Raw genomic sequence first — 26,223 nt, forward strand, 5'->3', positions numbered from 1 at the left:
GCTTGGTGCAGGTGGCTGATGTTGTTTGGGATCTTTGATCTCGCTCCGGTGCTACAGATAAGTAATTTCAGATAGAAGATAATGTCTGTGGTAGAAATCTGTAAACACAGGTACAAACTTGCTAAGAGAGCATGGTCCAAGTAGGTCTTTATATATTGCTCTCACCCAAGTACCCTTAATATCACTGCAATGACTTGCAACTAAAAATATGTTAAAAGGATGTAAATACTTAAATGGATAAATGAAAAGCAGACACAGGCTCATAAAAGGTGGTTATGTGTTTATATTCTTGACTAATAACCTGATTTTTAGATGGAAAGATATCTTTCATCTTTACCACCGTAAATGATGTTGCTCCAGTGCATAGAGGAAAAAAAAAATTAAAAAGAAAACTCCACAGTGCCTCATGTCTTGCCCAGACTAGCACAGCATTGCTTCTAGTTAGAATACAGAGCGGATTATTTGCATAATAGCTCTGTAACAAAATGGTCTGCTTGGTTTAAGCAGTAGCTGCTCCCAATACGTAGTGGAAGTAAGGCTCTAACAGAAGGGAAATGTAAAAAATGTCAAATGACAATAATTTTATCCTTTACAGACATTACTTAGTTTTGCAGGGTATTGCAGCAATTGAGGCAGCTGTCCAGAATCACTTCTTGAACTGTCAGGAGAAAGTTGAAATTATTTTTTGCTTCTCAGTCTCTAGACTTGATTCTCCCTTATTCCCTGTCGTGGCTTAGGGGCCACTCATCAGTTAGAGCAGGTGTGTAATTGCTCTTTATTGGGGTAGGTGGCATTTAAAGAGCAATCCAGAGTTTTTATCTCTAGGTGTGCTGGCTACAGTACACTGTGACAGACCAGTAAAAATTTGCTTTATGCCTTGTAGTGGGCACGTGTGTATTGAAAACTGATTGCAAGCTGAAGCCATTAGGAAGCAAATTTATATGCAGGTGTATTTGTGTGTGTGTGCGCTGGCTGCATCAGATGAGCATCTCTATTTTATCACCAAATTCACAACACTTCTGCCATATTGCCTTTAGAGGAGATGTGGCAGCTTGCTGAAGGGCAGGTGGTTCTTTCTGCTGCCCCAGAAGAAATAATGAGCCTTTTATAATCACTGTGATGATGTGCATGTCTGTTTTCTTCATCAGTGCTTGGAAATCGTGGCTTGTGCTTCTCTCTCTCTGCTTCCCCAAGAAGTTGTTAGAGGAAATGTTATAATCTGAGGTTGCCCAGGGAAGCCTGGAAGTGTCCAAGGCCAGACTGGACAGGGCTTGGAGCAGCTTGAGACAGTGGAAGGTGTCCCTGCCCATGGCAGGAATGAGATGAGCTTGAAGGTCTCTTCAACCCAGACCACTCCACAATGCTGTCATCAAGGAAACAGCAAATTTTGGCTGCTGTGGCTGGGAAGGGATGAGCTCTGCTCCCCAGGGGTCAGCACCTCCCTGGAGAAACCCCTTAATCCAGGCCACCTGGGGAATGGGAGGGGATTTCCAGCATCTGGATGGCACATCAGGTACCACTGGTCAGGGTGCTGTGAGCTGCCAGCCCTGTCCTTGCCCTGCCCTCCACCTGCTCTCAGGATCCACAGCTGCAACTCAGATCCAAGGGAGAGTTAATGTTCCATCAGCTCCTGGGGTTGTTTTGGGAATGAAAAGGGAGCCAAGTGGGGTTGGTGAGTCAGGAGGGTACAACAGGAGCACAGGACAGTTGAGGGGACTGGTTGTGGTCATGGTCTGGGGGAAGGACAGGAGTGGGGGAGGATCCCACTCCTCTGCGTGGTGCAGACAGGCCAGCACAGAGCCAGGAGCCATCCCAGCTGAATTTGAGACCTCCTGCTCAGGTGATGAGTGGGACAGGGGACAGAGCTGCCAGGTGAGTTACAAACTTCATCTGAAGCTGGGAGTGGTAAACCTTGACTTTGCCAGATCATTTGTGATTGTTTTGTAGGTACTAAGTGATTTGAACAGTGGGGTTTTTGTTTTGTTTCAGTGCCTTGGGTAGTTTCAGAGGGCTTTGGTGTCCCTTTAAGTGAAAAACAAGCACATTGTTTATCACAGATTGATAAATTCTGGTGGTTTTTTTCTGCAATTTCAGAATGGTAATCCTAAGTAGGTTTTTTTAAACTTTAAATGTTATGCTTGTATAGGATCATGAACTCTGTATCTCTAGAAAAGTACAGACTTCCCACTCCTTAGGGTGAGGAGAGAAATCATCACTTCCATGGTGTGATGCTCCTGGGAATATTCCAAGATACTGAAGATAAGTTCCCATACTTGCAGTGTGCTGTTACTTAGTGATGAGCCACATACCCAAAGTGGAAAAGCCAGAGGGTGGGAAGGCACAGGGCATTTTTTTATGTGTGCACTTGCATGTGGAGCTAAGTTATGGCTGTGCTGTGAGATCAGAGAGGGACTTCACCTCCCAAAAGGCTTTTAGAGGCCATGTGCTACAGGGCCTCCATCCCTCCAGGTGCTGTGGGAGCAGACAGCACTCCCTGTATTCTAAAGCATCACCTAAACTTATCTCCTGTATCACTACGGTGTGTGATGGCCCTGGAAGCTGTCACTGTGCAGTCACTGCTCAGCCTCAGCAGAGGAATGAGAAAGGATGAGATTCCCTTGGTGCTTGGCCTCCTGCTCCCTGTGCCAGCAAAAAAACCTGGTTTAAACCCATAAGGTTTGGCAGTAATTTCCTCCATCCATTTTGTAACCTGTTATTCTTTTAGGAAGATGACAGATTATTTAAGGATTAATACAGTAGCACTGTGTTGTGCATCATTAATGGATTTAAGCAGACAGTGCTGTAATTTCAGAGCAAGAGTTCATTTCAGGATTGAGTTGTTAGAAGTGTAGGTCGTGTGATTTTTGAAATATTGTTTGTATAGAAGATGTGGCTTTTTAAACATTGTTCTTTCAGGGCAAAAAGCCACAGAGGAACCAGCCTGCCAGCCTGGTGCCTAGTGAGGTATCTCTGAAGTGCTGGGAGAAGAGTGGAAGGGGAAAAAATGGGATGAGACAGGGATGTGATGGATGAGGGAGCAAGGAGAGCTCTGCAAGGATGAGCACAGGCAGCTTGTGAGTGAGGTCTGGGAAAGAGGTGGGAAGGGATTTTGTGAGGAATGGGGAGCTCAGCGAAGCCTTTTGGGGCCAGAAGGATGTGGCTGTTGTTTGTGTGTGCAGGAGGGATGCTGTGGGATGGGGATGGATAGGCCTGGCCCAGGGACACAGGGATGGGGAAAGTTTGGGAGGGTTTTAATGAGTGGTGAGTACTGCAGCTAATGAACTTGGATTCCCACAGATCTGTGCCTCCCATTAGCCTGGCTTGGGTGTCAAGGAAGGTGTGAGCTCCACTTGGAGCTTTTCCTGAGGCTGGAGCCTCCCTGAGGCTTTCCCTTGAGAGAATTCTCTGATTTCATTAAAATGTGAGCTCACACCAAAGCCTTTCCCCCAGTCAGGGTATTTTTCAGCTTTCTCTCCTGCCTATTTTCATGAACTTTTTATAGCACCTTTAAGACCCCTGCTCCACCATGAGGTTTGCTGCCAGTCCAGAGGTTTGGGGGCAGGAGCTTGGGTTGCACGTGGTTGCATATGCTGTGTTCCTGTAAAAAACAGAATAAAATTAGCTACCCTGTTAGAACTGAGCTTAATTTCTATTAAGAGACTGAAATATAATTAATAAACACTGGAGCACGACCCCTGGACTGCCATTGGGAAGACCTGGCATCTCTTTGGTGGGTTGCCATCTGTTGGGTGTCTTGCTTGGCCATCTGTCATAAGAGACATGAAACATCTTGAGACTTGTGGAGCTCCACGGTTCCCAGAGGTCAGGTGGCCATGTAAATTTAAAAATAAAATAAAGTGGAAAGCAGGAGTTCCAGCTTACCCAAAAAGTCAGTGTTTATTACTGAAGACTAAGTCATGGATCCATCTCAATCATCTTGTTTGAAGGCTAAATTCCATAAGTGGGGAAAAAAAAAAAATCAATTGAATATCAAGCCAAAAGAAATTACAGTAAAAAATTACCATACCCCACTCTTACTTTTCCCTCAGGCATTTATTTTTCAACTTTTGCTTAGTTGATTTCCTCCTCCAGTCAGAGTGGAAAAAGTGAGTCTATTTAATATAGTAAAGTTTATCCATTTAGCTCTTCCTCCTGGATTAATCCTTGGAGATGGATTTCTTTTGCCAGAAGGAAAAAGAGAGAGTGCTTGACATATTGCAAGTCTCTGCTCATATACATCATCAATTTCCTGATTCTAATTGTGTTCATTTCAAAAATGCCCAAAGCTTAATGCATTAATAGCTTTATTTCATTAAATACATTAGAAGAGAAGCTATTTGTTGTCTAATAACATATTTTGGTACTAAAAAAAAAAGAAATCTTCTCTTCAAATACTCTGCTTACTTCTTTGTGATACAGTTTTTCTTTTTCTGCAGAAAAATGAATGCCTTGCTTTGCACCTCTTATTTGAAGGAAAGGTGTTTGACCCCGGCACTTTTATTTCACCCTTTTGAGGAAGAGAAAACAGATCAGCCAGGCTCTGCCCTTTGGAGAGCTTAAAAATAATCAGAATAGAATTTCTAATACAAAATATTGTTTTATTTAATCGGATCTGTCAAGTGTTATGATGTCATATGTGCAGCACAAACCTGATTAACTCCTCCAATGGACTCTCAGGACAGCTGATTAAATAAGATGTATGGCTTATTTAGGGAGAGGGTGCAACTGCTTTATGAGTTCACAGGATTATTCAGTGGGGGATTTGTGCTGAGAGGAATTGTTACCCATTCCTCTGTCCAGGTTCCCCTGCCTCACCTGATGGGAGAGGAATTTGGCAGCTGTAAATGCAGAAGTTGCTGCCTGACTAACACTTGCAGTGCTACAACAAGATCTGTGTTCTCGTGAGCACCGGGTGCTCACTTATCTTCAATTTATGTCACATAAGACCACTGAAAATTCTTCCTAAGAACTCTTGATGTCCTATTTTAAGAAGAGACCTTTGAATGAATTCTTTGTTTAGTTGGTGCCTTTCTCTTTTGGAATAACAGCCATAATCCAGCAGTGTGTTTTCAGCCTGGACGTTTGTATTTTGGTGGTTTATCTACATGAGAAGTGTTCACTTTGTCATCCTCTCTCATGTTCTGCTGAAAACCTCCTCTGGGAAGAAGGAATGGATTTGCAGGACTCTGGCATGAGAGCTGACTTGGACAGAGGAGGAAGGAAGGACTTCCTCCTTCATCTCCACTTCTCCTGGGACTTCTGGGCTAAAACATGACCTAAAATCAGAGTGCTGGGCTGTGATTAACACAGGACACCATAAATTTGGACACGATAGCTGAAGAAACAGAAATACATAGCAAAATAATGATTACTGTGTGTTTATGAACAAAACAGGCCTCAAAGAGGAATTGTAAGCGTGGATTTGTTTTGTTCCAAGGCACAGAAGTCTGCAGCAGTGCCAGGTGTCGCAGTCATTTTTCACTCATGTTTCATTTTACCTCAGCAATCAAAGGCAAACCGTGACATTGGGAAACTCAGGTTTGTACCTAAACTCAGCCTGATGACTCAAGGACAATTTGATGGCTCAAAACTCAAAAGTGGTCAGGTAGTTTGTAAATGTTTGGGGAGCTGTAATTAGTTTGATGGGAGACAAAGTAGGGGTATGAACCTAACAAAATACTGATAGCTAAATTTAAAAACAAAATCATCTAAACAGCATTGTGGGGCTGGTCAGGTCTTTTCCATAAGTGAGCTCACTGTCACTGCATGTCCTCTAAAAGCTAGATATGCAGCTTTTTTAATATTTTGCTGCTTTTTATTTTAAATTGACTTTGTATTTCATTTAAATCAAACATTTTCTGCTTTTAACAGGCATTGGAAGTTTTAAAAGGCAATCTGCATAGACATCTGAGTGTACTGTAACCCATTAGCATAATTTTCCTGAATAGCTTTTTTCATTGGAAGTATGTGTGCACCCAGAGAATTGAGAGGAATCTGGACCCAGCACTGACCGTAGTAAAAATCCAGCTTTTGCCCTTTTTCTCAGCAGCCTGAAACAAAGAGCTTTTCTCCCCACAACTCCTTCAGCAGGAATGAAAATAGCTTATCAAACCTGAGCAACTTGTTAGGGGCTGAGAGAGGATATTTTTCTTTGCTGGCCTGTGAATAAAAGCTGGGAGTGTGAAGCTGAGAGTTGTCAGCTGGAGAATTGTGGAAGTGTTTGTGGCCATGCTGGGGTGGCAGAGCCTCCTCTGGGGTCACTGCACAACGAGCTGTGTGTGAAACCCAAAGACAGAAGAGAGGGAACCCTTGGCAAAGTGGAAACCAGACCATTAAAAACAGGTTTGATCACCACAGCACCGACATTATCTGCCAGGAGAATAACAATGCTTCTGTTAAATATCCCAGTTTTAAGGGAAAAGATGGCAGTAAAGACATTTTTTTTCTTGTATTAATTATAATTGGCATGTTTGTGTGCGGTGTTTTTATTACAAAGCTGTTGTTTGCATTTTTAATTGCATTCTCATTTCTGTCCAAATGCAAACAGTAAATGTTGTTAGGAAAAATACAAAGTATAGAAGGAAAGTTGTTCTCAATATCTGATGTGATTAATTAATTAACCATATGTATCATAAATTTTATATTTCCTTAGATGTTTATATAGCTTATATATTTACTTAGGATCCCCACAGTAGGCCTACAAAAGGAACGTGCAGTGTTAATACAATATTTTGGTGCAAGTAAATCTATTTTTGTAGTAACTAGCTTGACAGTTGCAATCAATCTTCAGCAAAACAACTAAAACCTAAAAATAGTAAAGAGGATTAAAATTTATCATTAAGATTGCCACTGAATTAATTCACAGCTGAAGTAGCTGATCATGATCAATCTTCTGTGGGGCTTCTTGCTGTTAAGGCTCTCTGTAATTCCTATAATTCCTGGGCTTTACAGTCCCAGTGATTCATCCAGCTTTAATCTGTTTAATCACTGTCACAGCACATTTAAAAACTGCTTTGCAAGCAAATTTAAGATTTCTGGGGTGGGGGTTCTTAATCCAAAAGTTGAATGCAGCCATTGTCAAGTCGCTGTGACGTGGCTTTGTTGTGTCACAGGGCTGTGCTGCCGCAGCAAGGAGAGGGTTGGGACTCTGCACCAGCTCTTACCCAAGTGCCCAGTGTCATTTCCCCCTCTTCACCTGCTCTTCCACAACCAGCTCCCTAGTCTTTTTTTATTTGTATGGTTTGTTAGTGTAACTGTTCTGATTTTATGTGAAATTTTACGTTGTTTGAGTTTTTTTCTACATTTCACAACGCATGGCAGTTCACCTGGAGACCTTCCTTGAAGAATGTTCTGTAGATCTTTGGAGTCATCAACACAGGCTGTGTTTGCTGCTCAAAATGTCTTTATTATTAAATCCAAATTTCTCTAGTCCCACTCTAGATGGAGGAGGTTCAGGCTTTTACTGCAGGTTCTTAAATTAATCAAATTAAATGAATCACTAAGCGAGAAATGTCTCATCACCTTGACTTCTCAGAGGTGTTGTCTGTGCTGCCTCTTGCAGTTACTTATCCCTGATCCCCTAAAAGTCTTCGTTAGGTAACAAACTCTCAGTTTCTGGTAAGAGTCTGACACGTTTCTCTTTAATTAGACTCCACAAAAAGATTCCAAGATAATGGCTGTGCCGGTCGCTTTGTGGGAACATCATTATTAAAGATTAAACACTGTCAACTTACATTACTCCTGTCAGGGGAGGAAGAATTTAAATGTTCACAATATTCATTTGTGTGCATTAACACCAAGTGGGGAAAGCAATGGATTAGAATTCCCAATATTCAGATACATCAAATGAACGAGCAGCTTTCAAATCCAAATGTAGGGAAGATCCTACCAGAGCAAAGTGAGCAGGAGCAAGGCAGAAAACCTGGATGAGCCTTGTGAGTCCCTCCCACCTCCTGAGATCCTCTGGTTCTGTGAGAGGAAGGAAATTTCTGTCCCTGTAGGGAGATACTCTCCAAAACTGAGTTGTGAGAAGAGGGGTCGGTAAGGCATCATCCGTCACCGCAGTCGGAACCTGATGCTGGTGCATCCTTACGGATCCCTGATGCTCAGAGCCAGGTTGTTACCTGGAATGTTGCTGGAATTTCCCTGCACTTCAGTCTTTCCTAATGTTCCTGCCCTATTCTCACACCCAGGCTTCCTGGAGAGCTGTGTGAGGCAGGAGCAGGCTGCAGCAGAGATAACTGAGCCTTATCTCCAGGCTGCTCCCGAGCTGGGGAGCTCTGGAGAGTGCAGGGTGTTGGCTTCGAGTGACTTCAGCTGCACAGTGCCACAATATGGGATATTTATACTGGAGTGTTTTTATGGGTTTTTTTCCTCCTAAAAACAGGGTCTACAGCAGCTGTCATCAGAGCCTACCTCACATTTTAAGGATTTAATTACTCCAGAATGCCTTCAGCCTGGCATTTTGTGGCCCAGGCATAACCACGACGTGATGTATTTTTCCACATCACCGTTTATATCCTCCCAGTGGATTTTATCAAAAGGACAAAAAAAAGTCTTTGTTGCTATTTGATTGTGTTTAATCAAGCAGGGGCAGTGTGATGCTCCAGCAGTGTGCCTCCTATCTGGAGGAAACCCCCAGTTTCCCAGGATTGCCAGTGCTTTCCTCCAAAGCCTGCAGGACCTCGGGAGCATCAGTGGGAGCAGGGACACTCCCAGCTCAGCTCCAGTGAGTCACTGATTGCCACAGCACCCAGAGGAGGTCACTTCTAAGGAAACCCAAGTGCTTTCATGGGGGTTAATGCATCATTTGAAAGGCAAATGAGTGGAAGGATTGTGTGCAGGGGAAGGCAGATTTCTTTATAATCACCAGTTATTAGCATCATTGGGATGCTCTATTTACCACACTTCCACTAACTCTCCTTTTAAAAGATCCTGGATAAACACGGGTGTGAATAGACTCATCATGGCCTTCTCATCTAATTAAAAAAAGAAAAACATGCAATATCTCTTCCTCGGAGGACTTAAATGTTGTGTAATGGAAGTGCAGCCTTAGAATGAAGCTTTGGGCCTGAATAAGGAAAAAAATTGTTGGTAAAAACTCTGTTTGTGCGAAATGTTAGTGTGAAATGTTGCAGGTGTTGGAGGTGCTCTCTGATATTATGGACCACAGTTACCCTGGTTCTCAGTCACTTTTCTCTCTGCTGTTGTCTTTGGGAGTGTGAAGGTTCCCTTGATTATAGGAAGAAATAATTTATGGTAACAGTTTCTAAGTGCCACCTGCTCAGGGGAGCGGGCTGAAATGGTACTTGAATGGGATTGTGGAGGCTCTCATTATCCCCTTCTTCCTGGATGGGCTAACAAGCACCAGCAGAAATTTCCACCTTCCCCTGTAAAAAGTGATGTGAGGGACAGGTGGGATTTAAGGAGAGCCTTGGGAGAGAGGGAAAGTTTCCTTCTGTGAGCTGAGAATGAGAGGAGCAAAGCGGAATTGGAGCCTGAGCTGGAGGGAGCAGCGAGAAGGAACTTGGAGATCCCAAAGAGAGCCCAAATCCTTCACTCAAAACAAGAGGAAAAGAGGGAATCTTCAGCTGAGAGTATGAATATTGTCTCAGGAGAGTTTAATGCCTGCTTGTTTTCACTTGAGGCCGCATGAGCTGTATTTGTCAGGGTGTGTAGCCCACACCTGGGCTGTTTGTAGTACCTGCTGCATGCTCTCTCCATCATGGAATTTAAATTAATATTAGAGTATTTTGGCTGACAGTATTCTGGGGAAGAAAGAGCCATGGAGCTCTTTTTCTTGACTGGGAGAATTAATCGAAGTCTGCCAAAGGGAAAATAGGAATGCTGAGTTTTGTTTTATTCTGCAAATCATCACTTCAGGCTTGGTAAATGATTTCCAAATGGTGTACATGGAGCAAAGTGCTGCCAAGGGGATGTCAGAGGGACATGGTAGGGGATGATGTGTCTCTGGGTCAGGTGGGGAACTCTCTCTGCCCCCTGCACTTACAAGGATGTACCTCTCTCATCACCAGAGGGAGGGGGGCTGGTGAGAACAGGATCTCTGGCCCTTCCATTTAGATTTTTGAATACAACTGCCCTGTTTCTCATGCTTGCTGTGATTTAATGGAATTTAGAAAAGCATTACAGAAATACTCTTATTTTTTCTTTAAAGCTTACGAAAACTTCATAAAGCTGATGATGATGAGTGCATCACTTTTGAGATAAGGTTTGAAGAACTGTCTGCCTCCTTGGAGCTGAATAGAGGGCTAGTGGGAAGATTAAAACAATAAGCTTATTATATTATTAGTAATGGGAGAATTCTAAACCCCATTTGTTCAATTATGGCCCCTTCAATATGCTTATTTAGGTTGTTGTAAATTGTAATCAGTAAATTAGACGTGCTGCCCTCACAGCTCTAGGGTTAGCTTTCAAGGGACTTCCTACATTAATTTTTTTTAATGTTTGTAGTGAAATGAAGAAGGGAATTGGCTGTTTGATATGCAAGGTTGGCTCTGTGCAGTGGATGCTGCCTGCATTCTGATGTCTGTCACCAGTGAGGAGCAGTGGTGCTGCAGCACTGCTGCCTGGGAAGGGCCAGGGCTGTAACCAGGATTTGTGCTGTGGGATAAAAACGGGAGATAAACGTATTAGAACGAGCACAGGCTGATAAATGAGATCTCCAAAAGCCAGCATATGCTGCTAATAGAGATCTGAGGTGACACAAGAGGGATGGAAAATCCTCAGCATCCCTTCTATATTCAAATATCAGCTGTTGTCTCTCTTTGTGGTCTTTTTCCTCTTTCCTTTTCTTTATATTTTGCCTTGACATTTGTAATACTGAGCATTTGGTACTAAACAAAATCACTGAGTCATCCAGAGCCTTTTCTTTCCTCTTTTTACCTTTTCTGGATGGACTCTCTTTTGCATCACACAGAGACACCATTTTCCAAAGCAGCACCTCTTCCCTTTCAGCTCAGTTAACTGGAGATTTCAGCAGCTTTGGGAAAGGCTCTTCAGCCCTTTGCAAGTGCTTTATATATCTGTCATTTAAAGAGCCTTTTGCCTTCCTGAGAAGTGGTGTCTGGTTCTGGTGTTGCAGATAAATTGTGTATTTGTTGCAGTACTAGATCATGCAAACTCCAATATCCTGACCATATTGTCTCCATTTATTTCTTTTATCTCTCTGTTTAATATAATAGGAATAGTGGCTGAGGCAGGAAAACATATGCAGCAGCATAACAGTAGATTGTTTGAGTGCAGTTGTCTTCCATTTCCAGGGTTTCCCTTTGAAATGTAATTATCTGCTAATATAACTGGGAAATATCATTGCAGGAGCGATTACTGAAGAGTTTACTCGTGCTTTTGGCTCATGCTACATCTGTACGGTATTTTTAAGAGAAGCTGGCTGCAGTATTAGCCGGTGAAATATCCTCGGTGAGATGTGTTTGCAGAAGTTGTGATGGGCATATTGTCACCGAATGTGGGAACAGCCCCGTGCAGTGCCAAAACAAGAGAGCCGTGTCCCATGTGTGATGCAGCAACAACAGAATTACAATTGCCTCGTGTAAAGTATCTGGTAATGAAGGCAGATAATGGAATTCTTTGCAAAAGCAGATGCTAACTGGCTCCCCAACCCTAGGCAGGCAGCTGAAAACTGATACCAGCTGGAGGGAAGAAAAAACAGCTGAAAAAGGCATTTAAAAGAAGATGCCTTAGATAGGGGTTTGTTTAAGCAGTTAATACTTGTTTAAAATAATCTTGTGAGATCCTTATTAAGAGGCAAACTGAGACTGCCATGGCAGTGCTGTAGGAAGTCAGCTGGATGCCCAGAGGATATTTGTATGCAGATTGGATGAGTAAGGCAGCACCGCTGGGAATTTGTTGTCATTTATTCCCTGGCCAGGACAGCCCTTCCAAGGGCTGAACTGCAGGAGATGGGACTGGGGACAGCCAGAACCTTCTTGTTGGCCAGGGAGGAGGCAACCTGTGCTAGGGGAGGGTTGATTTTAAAAGCAGGGATTTCTCTAATTTTTTCTTTCCCCAAAGATTTGTTCCCACAGCAGGACATTCTGGCACAGCTGGGATTCAACTCACCGGATTTCCAGACCTTGGCCCAACATGGGCAGACCAGGAATTTTAGTGGGGCTTTGTCCCATCCCAGGCAATTACCCAAACTACTGATTTCTGAAGGACTAAAGCTCACTTTTAGTTTCAGCCCAACTCAGAAAGGAATATACATGTGCTTCTGAGCTGCCAACATTTCTCCCATGTGAGAAAACTCATTTTGAGGAGGAAGCACCATGGAATTACAGACTTAGTCTCAGAGGGACTTTGTCTGCAGGCAGAGGCTGGAGCAGTGTGTGTTTGCAGGGGTGCTCAAGCTGGGGAATTTCAAGTGGTTTTACTGACAAGCCAGGAATGAGTTTTGAGGCGGTCTCTGAAGATGTGCAGCTTCATCTGCACTGCATTTAAATGTGTGTGTGTTCCTTGCTCCTTCAGCTCCTGTCTGTGCAGCCGTCTGTGAGTTGTTAAAATTATGCTTTAGACATGTTCCTTGCTCCTGGCAAACAGAAGTGAGATGTGTTACCCGTGTACAACAAGCAGTGGAGGGAGCTGTGGCACAGTGATGGACAGCAGCCCTCCAGCTCCGATTCTTAGTTTTAGCCACAAAAATGCAATCAGGAAGAAAAACCCTTTTCTGCTGGTGCCCTGTTCTGGGGTGTGCTGCAGCTCCTTGCTGTGCTGTAGTGGGTTATTTGTCTAATTGTGGTGGGCAGCAAATGTCTTAGAGCTTTTTAGGTCTGGTCTTGGCCTTGTGGGCAAAGAAATTAATCCTTGGTGCTATGAACAAACCAGGTGTGGCTGTATCTCCTTTGCTTTTCAGAAACACCATTTTTGTGACCCTTCCTGTCTTGCTGTTCTAAAGAAGACAAAAGTTTCCAAATCCATGTAGCAAACCAAACCTCTAATTACATGTTGAGCACAGTAGTTAAAAAATACATTAAAGAACCATGCAGCTACATGGATTGCCATTTAGCACAGTTACATGAATTTTTTGGGGCATATAATTGATAATAACAAATGAGCTTTCTCACTTCTTTTGGTGATACTCTGATTTTGTGCAGACCCCTGTAGGGCTTTAGCAACTTTCCAGGGATAACATCTCATCCTGATTGTACATCCTGGAGGTTTTAGGCTTGGGCACTGGGGATATTGAAAATGCCAGCCTGTAAATACGGCGAGGGGAGAGCTGGTTGGTGCCTGAGCTGCTCTCAGTGTGGGTAATTCTCTTGGGTGCAGCTGGGGCTGGAGATGGGAAGCTGCTCTCCACATCCCAGTGGGCTCTGCCAAGGCACAAGGGGCTGCTGCAGCTGGAACAATTACTCAGGAAGGACCCTTGGAGAGAAGAGCTACTGGAATGTCCCATGTTCAGCTAAATCACCCCTGACAGCACAGGGGCTGTGGAAGCAGCATCTCTACCTCATCATCTTTCTTCTCAGCAGTTTTTATTCACTTTTGGTTGCCCCCCTCTCACCTTCCCCAGCTCTTTTCCCTCTTTTTTGTTGTCATGGGAACATTCACTACAGCAGTTAAATCATACTATTAAAATATGCTTCCCCAGGAGAGTGGTAGTAGCTAATATTGATCTAGCTCCTGCTGCTGACTCAGGGATATGGCAGAACATATAATATCCCTTATTTCTCCTTTTCATGCATAATGCAGCAGTTTCTTTCACCTTGGGCTCTGTACTAAAGGTGAGACGCAGCCACAGGGATATACTTTGACTTGCTTTCTCAAATGTGTGGCCCAGCTGAAGGGTGCAGGTGGTGGTTGAAACTGGCTTTAAAATCTGAAAAGGGAAAGCAGACAGGAAAGAACTGCCCTCCCCAGCAATGGTGATAGATGCTTGTATGCCAGTGCTGAAAAGACACTCAGATTAACCTGTCAGCATCCCCAGCCCCACTGTGTGCTCTGAATAACTTTGTGAATACATCGAGCTCTGTCACAGGAACGCTTGAAATGCAGTTGAAAGACAAATAACTACCTTAATATCAGGTGAGGCTGCATTTAAAAATGCAATCACTCATCTCCATTGTCACTGACAGCTGCTCTGCGTAATCAGCCCGTCGGGTTAAGCAGAGCGTGCTGAGAAGATCCCTGAGTCACCAGGAAGGAGCAGAAGGTTTTGCCGTGAGATGTGAGCTTGCAGTCATGTCTGAGCCATTAAGTGCTTCAGTTTCCCCGCAGTGGTTAATTAACCAGCTCGAACTTTACGAGAGTTTCCTGTATTTGATAGGTTTTGTACGGTAAAGGTGCCTCTGGAATTTCCTTGTTTACCTTCCTTTCAGAAAAGTTTTGGTTTGGAACCAGGCTGTTGTACAAATAATTAAAATAGTGTGGGTTTAACGTGAACAGCATTTGCAGCTGATGCTGCATTTTGCTGTGTGACTGATACACACAGAGCAAATGGTATTTTAGAGTCTTTGCTGAAAAGACCTCTGTTAAAAACACTTACTTGTAGAGAAGCCATAAATTTCTGGCATATTTGTGTGTGTTGTCGAACATCTGCGCGTAACTCACTTTATGTTCTAACTCCCTTTATGTTTTGACCTCCCCAGAAAAAATCAGGCAGAGATATGCAGATCTCCCGGGAGAATTGCACATCATTGAGCTCGAGAAAGACAAGAATGGGCTGGGGCTCAGCCTGGCTGGCAACAAGGACCGCTCCAGGATGAGCATCTTCGTGGTTGGGATCAATCCCGACGGCCCCGCAGGACGGGACGGGCGGATGCACATCGGGGATGAACTCCTGGAGGTAAAATTGTTTCCTGGATGCACTTTAGGGATGAAATCCTCGAGGTAATTGTTCCCTTTAGCGTGTGCAGGGAGGGAGAAGCATCTTGAACCTTTATTTAAAGCCTGCAAGTGGAATGAGGTGGCTGAGCGAGGAGCTGTGCTGATTTATGCCAACTGAGAACTTGGCCTTTGGCAGGTAAATGTGTTTGCAGTGAAACAAAAATCACTGGCCTGTGAAAAGCAATGTCTTGTCAGCGAAGTCTGTGCTCTCAGCATGTTCACAAGCTCTGCGTGGGGAGGGGCTGTTGAAAGGCAGGAAGGGGACACTAAATCAATCCTTGGAGTGCATGTGTGGTTTACAGGGAAATTCACACTTTACGTTAAAAAAAAAAGCCAAAACCCCCTCAACGCTGCCATATGTGTTTCTACAGATGACAGGGATATTCCCCATCCTGAAAATAAATTTCATGCTAGAATCTGTTTTGATCTGTTGCAACTTAAAATACTTAATTTTCTTTAGTTGTGTCTGGCACGAGTTCACCCACAAGGCAAGAGAGCTCGTTAGCAAGTGGAGTATTTTGTCTTCACTTTTTCTCCAGTCTCCTTGCTTCACCTTCAGCCTGAAAACACAGCTTTTCCTTCACTTCATCTGGGTTTTTGGGCTGTTGCAAAATGACATTTTGCTGCAGTACCTGCAGTGATTCCCCACATCGTGATTGCTTCAGTGGTTTAAAAAAATCACCCATCCCTGGGGATCTTCCCCTTGGAGAGAGACTCTCGCTGAGGAGCAGGGATTTGCTGACCTGCTGCTCTCCGTGGGTGGTGATGCTTTGATCTTTCAGCAACTCTCTGTGCAATCAGAAAACCACCTATTTTTTTCACATTTCTTGACTCGAGAAAGAGCAGTTTGACTGCCTGGGGGAACCCTGGGAATAGTCAGAATTGTCCAAGCATTTGTCATTGTCTAACAGTTCTGTAATTAGGGGGTTTCAATACACATAGTACAAGGAAGACAGTTTTTTTAGCTATAAAAGCACCATCATCTGAAGTTGATTTCATTTTAAGTGTGAGAAAAGATATGAAAGTCTGGACCATAATGGAGTAGGGTAGGAAAATTGCTTTCTCCTTCAGAATTATGTTTTTCCTATCCCTGACACTGAATTCTAATGTTAAGAAAAGGGAAAATTGTTAAATTTTGGGTGTGTTGAGAGAACTCATGGCACTGTTTTCCTCTTCATATCATAGGTAGTTCCTGATAGAGCAGAGAATCTAAAGTTAAGTGCTTGAAAGAGGCACAATCTGGGATTAATCACATTTACCTCAAGGCTGGGTTTTGCCTGGATGAGCCACATTATAAAGAGCATTCCCCAAATGATGGTGTTGCCCTCATTCCCTGTTAAGTTGGAAATAAAATGTTGGGTTTTTTCCCTTCAGTAGAAGGAAAGTGAGATTCTCCATTTCAAAAATGCCAAGATTCAAATAAAAATTCAAGGAGACTTTAGTAACTACCTTGTTTATCTTTGCAATCCAATTTAAGATATGCCATCAGTGAGCAGGAGTACAGTTCCTTATAGAAAAGGATAAATCCAAACATCCTGCATTATGAAGGGATGGGTTGTGCATTAGCCATGTGCAGTGAGATAACAGAACTCATGTCTGGTCTGTCTCACCTGACTGCATGTTTGAACTACGTTTACACCTGCATCTTTAATTACACCTCAGTTTTCAATACTGGAACGTCTCAGCAAGAGAAGGGATTCACATCTTGGGAAGCCTCTGGCATTTCTGGGCTGTCCTGGGATGCCCCAGTTGGGCAGTCTTGCTCCATTAATGCTGAGGATGCCACTGCAGGGTGTGCAGATTATTCCCTGTGGCTTTTGATGGAGCTCAGGTTAATGGGATGGCCATTTACACAGACAGATATTACCTGTTCATTTTTCTTTTGAACTGGAGTTTGATTGGATTCAATTGAAGGATGTGGGATGCTGCCAGACTGCCTCAGCTCCTTATTCATAAAATCTTTCGTTGCTGAACTAATGAAACACCAGCTCACTTTTAGCTTCTGCAAACAGCAGTAGCCTTTTGGGGGCATGATCCTGGCTTGTTTTCACAACCTGACATCGAGGGAAATGCAGGTCACGTAAGAAACCTTCATGTGATCATTATTTTTTAATACCTCTTCAGGGATGTATTTGGGATGGGTATGTGGCTGGAGAAAACAGCTTTTTGAGGGGAGAAGGCCCTTTCATCCTACTTTTATACATGTGGGAAAACTACTTTTATACATGTGGGAAAACTACTTGGGTCAGAATTTGGTCCCCTGCGCAAAAGAATTTTTTTTCTTACAGGACACAAGTTCTGCTTTTCCTTTCTTTTTGCAAGCAGAGGAACCATCTGTGGTGCTCCTGCCTCGCTCTCATGCTGGTTTAGTGCAGGTGTCTGCACTGCTTCGTGTCTCGTTAGGCTGGGCTCAGTCCTGGGGCTGATTGTGCCCAGCATGGCCCTCAGCAGGTTCACCTGGAGCTGTACCTGTGCCTCGAGTCCTGCTGCTCCTCAGCTCTGCATGGGCCTGTCCTGTCAGGAGCTTCTGTTCACACTGAACAACCCACCCTGCTATTACCATTATTATCATTATTATTATTATTGTTATCATCTCCCCATGAGAGAGTCAACTGAGCTCTATTAATAAACCAGGCTGTTCAGAGCCCTCTAATGCTGAATTACTGACGTTGGGGTGTTCTGCCATCTCTTGATGGAGATGGGGCAGGATCATTTGGATGTTGAGTTTTTCAGCTGAAGGGTGCAGGTGCTGGTTTAAACTGGCTTTAAGATCTGAAAAGTGAAAGCAGACAGGGAAGAACTTCCCTCCCCAGCAATGGTGATAGATGCTTGTTGGAATGAGATGAGTTTTAAGGTCCTTTCCCACCCAGACCTTTCTGTGTTTTATTCTGTGAGGCCACAGCACCTCTTGAAAGAGTAAAAGCCAGTGTTCAGAGTCAAAAATCGCTGTAAAAGTTTGCCTGTTGTCCATTCTGGACTGTTGCCCAAGAGACAATTATTACATTTTATTTCTTTATGCCATTTTTGTCATAGCTCAAAGCCAGAGAGCTTTTGTGCTAAATGCATTTTTATTGCTATTTTAAGGTGCTTCGATAAATAGAAGTTATGCTATAATAATATAATAGATACAGCAGTATTTTGCCCAAGTAAATGAGCTCCCCAGCCAAACTCACAATGCCATTTCTGTTCTAAGATGTGGGGGAATTGGCATTTAATTCTCAGTTTATTTGTTGTGGAATCACAGAACAGAATCACAGAACTGTTTGGATTGGGAGGGACCTTGAAGTTCATCTCATTCCCTGAGCAGGGACACCTTCCACTATCCCAGGCTGCTCCAAACCCAGTCCAACCTGGCCTTGGGCACTTCCAGGGATGGGGCAGCCCCAGCTGCTCTGGCCAAACTGCTCCAGTGTCCTTTTGTTCTTTTCAGAAGAGGCTGCAGATCCTTTCTCCGTGTGCTTTGCCTGCAGGTTTTTGGGGTTGTGATTTTCAAGCTGGCAGCAGGTAAAGCTGGGAGGGGGAGGTTGCTGGGCAGGAGGGCACAGGCAATCTGTGGCTTCCCAATGTCCTTTCTCCACACTCCCCAGGTGGGGAACCACAGGGATCAGCTGCCAGCTCAGAGCAGGATATTTTCTGTCCTTACGGATTTTACGGTCTGTTGATCACTTTAGGTGATGCACATGTTTGAACATGTGCCCAGCAAGAAATTTGGTGAGGAGAGGGAAATTCACGTTCTAATTAGTTTTTCTCTCCAATTTTTTCCTCATGCTTTTGTTGTTTGGGAGCTTGGTGTACTTTATGGGGTTTCAGTATATAAAATTTGACTGATAAAAAAAGGTTTTGAAACTTTCCCCATTGTTTTAGAGAGTCTGGTTATATCTTGAAATGTTACAATTCCTGTGGTAAGAAGGAGCCCAGTGCATTGTACAAAGAAATAATTATTACAGAAAGCTAAGCTAGTATTTTTACTAGCTTTGGGGTATCATTTAACTTGATTTTCATAAAAATCAGATGATACTAATTTTATGGATTTCTATTATTGCCACGTAGTAAAAACAGTGTGGGTTGGGTTTTTTATTTTAATATCCATATCTAATGTTTCTCTTCTGCAAATTAAAGTTTGAGAAGCAAACAATCCCAGAGATTTTTTTCCTCTGAACTCGGGAGCTCGGATTTCAGTGAGTTTGTACTTTCTGCTACTTCAGTGCATGAAACTGTAAACCAAAATTCTTGTAGGTGAAGGCAACAGTACATTTGGGATCTGTGATTAAATCTGCCATAAGGCAATGTGTGATTACATTAAAGGCTGAACTTGTGTGCTGACCTGACCTCATACCTGCAGCAAGTTTTTATCTTTCTCTGAGCTCTGCTGACTTTCCAAGGAATTATGGAAAGAGACGTTTAAAGAAGAGTTGAGGTTGATTTAGATCAGTTTATTTCTTTTGCTTAGTCGAGGCTTTGTTTTTCTTTTCTAATCTCTAATGCAAAAAGTAAAGCACAGATTTATAGGTTTTGACTCCCAAAGTACTATTTGGTTAATCTGACGTGTTACTTTATTTAATTTGAAAGATTTAAAGTGGTGTTTCTTCTGAAATCCTAGATGTTCTCTGTTTTGTTTTATTTAAGTAGGCTTTGGTGTTTTGCTCATCACTCTGGTATCTGCAGCTAATGGAGCATTAATCTATTTTTCAAAATAAAGTGTACTCGAAAAAGAAAAAAGAAAAAAAATGAATGGTGTAATAACTCTGTAGGACAGTCCAAAACCTTGTGGAGATATATTACTTTGATTATGCTTTCATTTTGGAGTAATTAAATAATTATAACTTAGAGACCCAGCTCACAGCTAATTAAATTTTGGACTATTTGATACATGTAGTGAATAGGATTAATTTAGCCAGAGTAAAGACTATAAATTTTAATCTAAGAAGTCAGCTGTTTAGGAAAATTGATGGTAATTTAACTAAATCCAAACAATTTCTAAAGCATACAGTATTCCCAGTGAACAATTTATTCTCAAACTTAGAGAAATTAAGTCAACAAATTCACTGAAAATTTCAAGTTGAGCTTGAAGCCGGAATGCAGCTGAGCATTCATTCATTTTTGCTACTGGATTTTTAAATTGATGTTTGATTAATGAAGCATGACCCAGGATGTTGATTCTCACCCTGCCTTTTCCACCATGGCAGCTGCAGACAGAACCTTGTATTAACTCTTTGGGAATGGTGATATTATTTCCTTTTAGACCTTTCTTGGGTCTCTCTTTGTACAATAAAAGACTCAGTAGGTAAAAGTTTTGCACTTCAATCCCAATCAGTAATCAAGTGTTAGGGGGATTATTCTTGTCCTTGCATTGTCCTTATTTAACTGATGAACTTGTATCATGTTTTGACCCACTGAAAATAAGATTTGTGAATATTCCTAATGTGTCTGACTAGCCCATCTCACACCAGGAGTGGGAGACTTTGCCTAATACTTCTTGAATGAAAAAAAAAAATCCTTCTAAGATCACAAACCCAGAATCCAATACAAACATCTGCAGTAACAAAAATTCCTTCTGTAATCACGACTAAATTGTTCCTGGGCTCTGTTGTCATTATTGTTTTAAGCAGCATTGGTATATCAAATGTGAATGTAAATATTATGTTGTAAATTTAGAGTGGGAGGAAAAAACTGCAGTATTGAGGCATAGGATTGTTTAGGTTGGAAAAATCCTGTAGGACACAGAGTCCAACTGTTCTCTCAGCACTGCCAAGGCTGCCACTGCCCCATGTCCCCAAGTGCCACATCCACAGGACTTTTAAATCCCTACAAGGATGGGGACTCCACCACTGCCCTAAGCAGCTCTGCCAGGGCTGGACAACCCTTTCCATGGAGAAATTTTCCCAAATATCAATCTACATCTCCTCTGGTGTAGCTTGGGGCTGTTCCTTCTCCTCCTGTCCCTGTTCCCTGGGAGCAGAGCCCGACCCCCCGGCTGTCCCCTCCTGTCAGGGAGTTGTGCAGAGCCAGAAGGTCCCCCCTGAGCCTCCTTTGCTCCAGGCTGAGCCCCTTTCCCAGCTCCCTCAGCCCCTCCTGGGGCTCCAGACCCTTCCCAGCTCCCTCAGCCCCTCCTGGGGCTCCAGACCCTTCCCAGCTCCCTCAGCCCCTCCTGGGGCCCCTGGACACACTCCACCCCTCCATGTCCCTCTTTGACTGGGGACTCCAAACCTGAGCCCAGGACTGGAGGTGCCTCAGCAGTGCCCACCACAGGGGTTGGTCACTGCCCTGGTGCTGTGGCCACACCACTGCTGACCAGTCCAGTGCCATGGCCCTGCTGCCCACCTGGGTCATGTCGTGGCCAGGCTGTTTTCCCCTGAAAGCTGCAGCATTTCCTTGTGTCCAAAGTAGTGCTTGGTGTCTGCTGCTGTCCTCGGGTGTAGATCACAGCAGCAGTGATGCAGCATCACGTCCTTAAATTGTCCTTCATCTCCCTGACTCCCACTCCTGCTTCCTTCAGCAGAACTGAGGAGTCAGCACAGTCTCAGCAGCCAGTTTTCCTGAATGGCCAGAGCCTGCAGGCAAAGTGCAGGAGTGTCTGTCTAAACATCTGTGCTCTTGTCACATCTCTATGATTCTCCTCAGATCAAGTTGTTTTTCCAAAAATCTGGGAATAATCCTTAAAACCCATTCAAGGGATCTCTGTGGGGGAAAAAAAATAAAAATATTTCTCTCGTTTGTGGTTTACTAATAACAGTAAATTAGCTCTGCACTGGTTCCTGTTTTATATAGATCAAGATTTGGAGACCACATTTTCTTTGAGTCTTATCTCCTTATCCCACAGTAAACTTGGAACTCTCGGTGGTATAAATTAGAACAAGGTGTACTCCTCCAATTACATGAAAATCATTTTCTTTTAACAGATAAACAATCAGATATTGTATGGAAGAAGCCACCAGAATGCTTCTGCAATCATTAAAACTGCCCCATCAAAGGTCAAGCTGGTTTTCATACGGTAAGAACTGTTCCCATCAAAACTTTTGTTGCACTTTAGCCTATTCCATGACATATTTACATATTTAGCCTGCTTTGCACTTGCTGAACTTTCTCAGTCCTCTTTGAAGTGAATAAGCCTTTTCCCTGACTATTCTTCTTGGAACAGTTGAAGAGCTCTCCATAATAATGTAAAATAAAATTAAATTAATGGAAATGAATGCTTATTTTAGGGGTGTCTGCTGAAAAGTTGAGTTATTCCTCTTGGGCTTTGGAGCTGCTTCTCCCACAACTTCCTTTGGGATGGTTCAGCACAGGGTTGGAGAGGGCAGCATGTTCATCCAGCCAGGAGGGAGTGGGAATGGTGCAGAGGCTTGGGATTGCTGGGAGAGAGCACATGGAGCACAGGCTGGGTGGAAATCTGAAGGATACCTTTGTGTGGGCATCAAAAGAGGATTTTGAAAGTGAGCAAGGGCTTGTTTGTACAGAGGGGGAGGCCTGACTTTGCCAAGGAGCCCTGGGATGGATTGTGTGGGAGGGAATATGCTAAAACATCCTTTCATCTGCATAAAAATTACATGTGGGCATTTTTCTTTTGCTCCAAGCATGAAAATTTTTCTTCTTTGTACATGAATTAAAGACACCTGCGTTCATTCCCTCAGTAGTTCAGGAATTGTTGCTCTTCTGACCCTGGGCAGGAGGTCTGGGAAGAAGCTGCCTCTTTCCCAGGGCTCATACATGCTTTAACAGGCTGGAATTTCAGAGATGTGTATTTATGAATAAATTCCAGCTGTGACTTCTGTTGGGCACTTACCCCCATGCCACTTTATGAGATGGTCTTCCCACCAACACACACATCATACTTGATATTGTTTTATATTCCTGGCTCATCCACAGCCTCCCTGTGAACAATGTAATAATCTGTGGGTGAATGCATATAAATGTGTACATTTACTGCCACGGCTCTGCCTGTTGCAGCGTGCCCAGAAATGATGGAAGAGCAGCATTAGCACCGTGAGGAATGAGCTGCTATCCTTGGCACCTCAGAGGATCTGGAGGAGATTAATGCTCTTGCCTGCAGCTCCCGTGTTCCTTTCCACAGTCATTGAAAATTAAACGTCACGTCCCACAGCTCACTCACCATTATTTAATTGTCTGTGGAAAAAGTGTCTGGTTGGAGGTTCCAGAGGCAAAACCACAACTTGTGGAAGCCCAGGCCAAGAGTGGGGGCTCCTTGCAGGCTGCCCTGGTGCTCCAAGCAGAACTCCAGGGAATGGGCCCTGTCAGATCCACTTCCCATGGACTGGAGATCCTTGGTGTGTGTTTTGGATCGTATTTGTGACACAAAGGCCATGTAGGTCCTTAGCTAAGATTCTCCTTTTTGCATTGTGAGTTTCAAGGCAAAAATTTATTTCAAATATTCAAGAAATCCTAGAAATAGATACTGGAAATAGCATTGGGTGATTCTTGTTACCATTTCAAAAGTTTTAAAAAGACCCCCAACAATTTCTGCTTTTAAATGTTGCTGCTGAGGTTTTAAACTTCGTCTTCCCAAGAGCACGACGTCTTGTCACTGCTCTTGGCCTTACACTGACAGCTGATGGGTTTGTTTGTTCCAGGCAGCCACTGGAACAGCAATAAAAGGGAATTCTCCCACTGGGAGAATGTCCTTAGTAACAGGAGTACTGCTCCAAACGTGGGGAGAAAACCAATGTCCCTTGTTTTTTGATGTGTGGTCGAGTTCTAGCAGAGACAAATTAGTCTTGTCTCTCTTGAAGGTGGGTTTTAGGGACAAACAAGAATTAGTTGCTCTTCTCGTGCGAACTGTGTTCCATGAGCCCAGTCTGTCTTGGAGCTTCCCTCAGACCACAAACCCAGTGGATGCTGCTGAGTGAAAACATGAGCTGTGGCCTTTTTGTGCCTCTGGATGTGTTGTGGCTACGTTGCACCACAGCTCACCACAGCAAAATGACATGGAGTGCAGGAGTTGTGAGGAAAATTAATTTGGTCTTCATGTTCATAAAAAATACGAATATTCTCCTTTCACCAGTGAAAAATCTGATTATAATTTTCCAGAAACACGTCAATCCACAGCCTGAAAAGGTCCTGACTGAGCTGATTCAGGGCACAAAAGCCAAACTGGTGGGGTTTTTGGGCTATTCCAAGTGCCCTCTCTGATACCCTGAGGCCTTTTTTCCCTGAGATGCAGGATGCTGAGTGATAAGCATGCTGCTTTCCACTTGGAAGCAGGAAACAGCATCCAGGTTTTCCCATTCCTAGTGTTTTGGTTCATGTGCAGGGCAGGGGGATGTTTCCATAAACTCCTTAATCAGTTGTGAAAGAAGCCCAGAAATTCCTGGGCACAGAAAAGCCTTTCTGTGAGAGCTGTAATAACCATCATTAAATAACTTCAGAGAATCATAGAATGGTTTGGGTTGGAAGGGACCTTAAAGATTATCCAGCTCCAACCCCAAATTTATTTCTTTTTCTAGACAAAGATAAAGGATAAAAGGTACACTCAGCCTTTTTGACTTTTTGCTAAAATCCTGACTTTACACCATGTGTGCTATAAAATTCTATTCACACTTTTTTACACCCAGGTAGTGTTACAATTGCATTCCCACCCTTTCCTGGAAGTTTTGCTGATGAGACACAGCTCAATAGCCGTTGTGAGAATCACAGACACCCCCTTATGTTTGAAGGCTTCTCACTGCTTTATGAGCATCTTTTCCTCAATTAAGTTGATGATGATCATTTAAAACAGTTGATTTTGGCCAGATTCCAAAATAGAGGTCTTAACACAGCCCTGTTTCCCAGTGGTCTCATTAATTACTTGAGCTTCTAAGAGCATCTAGAAGATTTGCAGTTATAGTGTCACTTTCCTTCTTGCAGGGGCAATAAGGGATGTAATGTCTTGGTTGCCTTTTGAAATTCCTGCTCTGATTCTCCAACAGGAATTAGCCAGGTAATAATATGAGAAAGGGACTTGCTTCTTTTAGGAGTGTCTGTGCCCCAGTTCCCAAAACAGGATGAGTTTCTTCTACCCATTGTGGGTTTTGTTCATGTGTTGTAAGTCCATCCCTTCAACATGCACAAAGAAAAAATGTAATTAGATTTTACATCTGGAGTAGGAAATCCAGTTTACATCAGAATGCTCTTTTACAGTGAGAATTTTATGATTCAGCAAATTCAGTGTTTTTTCCATGCTCAATTAACTGCCTTTAATCTGGTTTGGTGCTTCAGTGTTGGTATAATAAGCAGATCAAATACAGCTGAATGCTTGAATCAAAGTGAATTCCACTGATTTCAAACCATCCTCCCATTGTGTTCAGTCCTGTGAGTCACTCTTTGGTCTACCTTTATCCCTCAAAAGAAAATTGCCTTGTGCTGTGATGAACCATGAAAAATGCTTTAACAGTGAGGGATTTTTCTGGGTTTAAATACCATCTGTTATCTGTCCTGAGCCCTCCCACTCTGCAGTCACTGCTCTGATATTATTGCTTCCTGCTGGTGGGATTGTGAAGCCCACAAATCTGTCACCAAACCCCTCCTTCCATTTCCAGGTGTAATCTCCTCTTATTTATGGTGATGTGCAGAGGAGAGAGATCCTTCTACTCCAAGGACTGGGGAGTGGCTGGGTTGTTCAACACTCTCCATTGTTGTGACTTTGACTCTTTCAGAGCCTCTAGAAGTGGCATCTTATGTTTAGTGCCACTCTCAAATTACTGCCGTGCTTTAGAAATTATTTTTACATTTGTTCAAACCTACATAATTGGCCATATTTTAAGAGTATAAACTCCTGGTTTTACTTGCTTTGATTGCTGAGGTTCTTTCATGTGGGAAAGCTTTAAAAATAAGCCCTTGCCAGGCCCTGTGTGTGTGCAAGTTTGAACTTTTCCTGTTTTCTCCAGAGCTGTTTCCTCCTCTCTGTCGTACACATGTGGGAACAGGCGCACGGTTCAGGAAGTTCAGTAATTTGGGCTCCTTCAAAACCTTTGATGACCTAAGCTGCAACTTATATGAACATTAGTGGTTCATTTAAAATACCTGTGTGCCTCTGGCTCCCATGTAATTGGGAGTGGATGGAGAGGAAGTGCAGAGCAAGACTGTTCTTGCTGTTGTGGGAGAGATTTTTCAGGACAATGCACAACACAAAGGTCCTGCCTTGCCCCAGCTGGAGGAGAAACTCGGCGTGCCTGCTCAGTGTGCAGCTTTCCTGCAGCTCCTCTTTTCCTAAGGAGCTTCTAGAGGGAAGACAAAGCTGAGAAAATACAAGATCCTGATTTTTATTTTATTTTAATTTAACAAGCAGGATGTGGACAATATAAGCTTTCGATAATCTCCAAGACTTTATGTCCTGGTGTCACCTTGCAGAGGAAACATTTATTCCCTTGT

The 26,223-nt window shown here is 43.2% G+C and overlaps 1 protein-coding gene across 5 annotated transcripts in view; it reads left to right on the top strand.

The window, feature by feature from the left end:
• Positions 1–26,223, top strand: part of PATJ (PATJ crumbs cell polarity complex component) — a 137,632-nt gene that overhangs the window by 68,184 nt on the left and 43,225 nt on the right. For all 5 annotated transcript variants that reach the window (XM_088060713.1, XM_088060711.1, XM_088060715.1 and 2 more), the window contains 2 exons: positions 14,622–14,818; positions 21,759–21,850. In XM_088060713.1, the coding sequence (XP_087916839.1) occupies positions 14,622–14,818; positions 21,759–21,850 (289 nt within the window). The remainder of the gene's footprint in view (positions 1–14,621; positions 14,819–21,758; positions 21,851–26,223) is intronic.

This window comes from Pseudopodoces humilis, chromosome 10 (assembly GCF_049639895.1).
Source record: "Pseudopodoces humilis isolate 2021_Gansu_Grassland_sample_001 chromosome 10, ASM4963989v1, whole genome shotgun sequence".
NCBI classification, from domain to species: Eukaryota; Metazoa; Chordata; class Aves; order Passeriformes; family Paridae; genus Pseudopodoces; species Pseudopodoces humilis.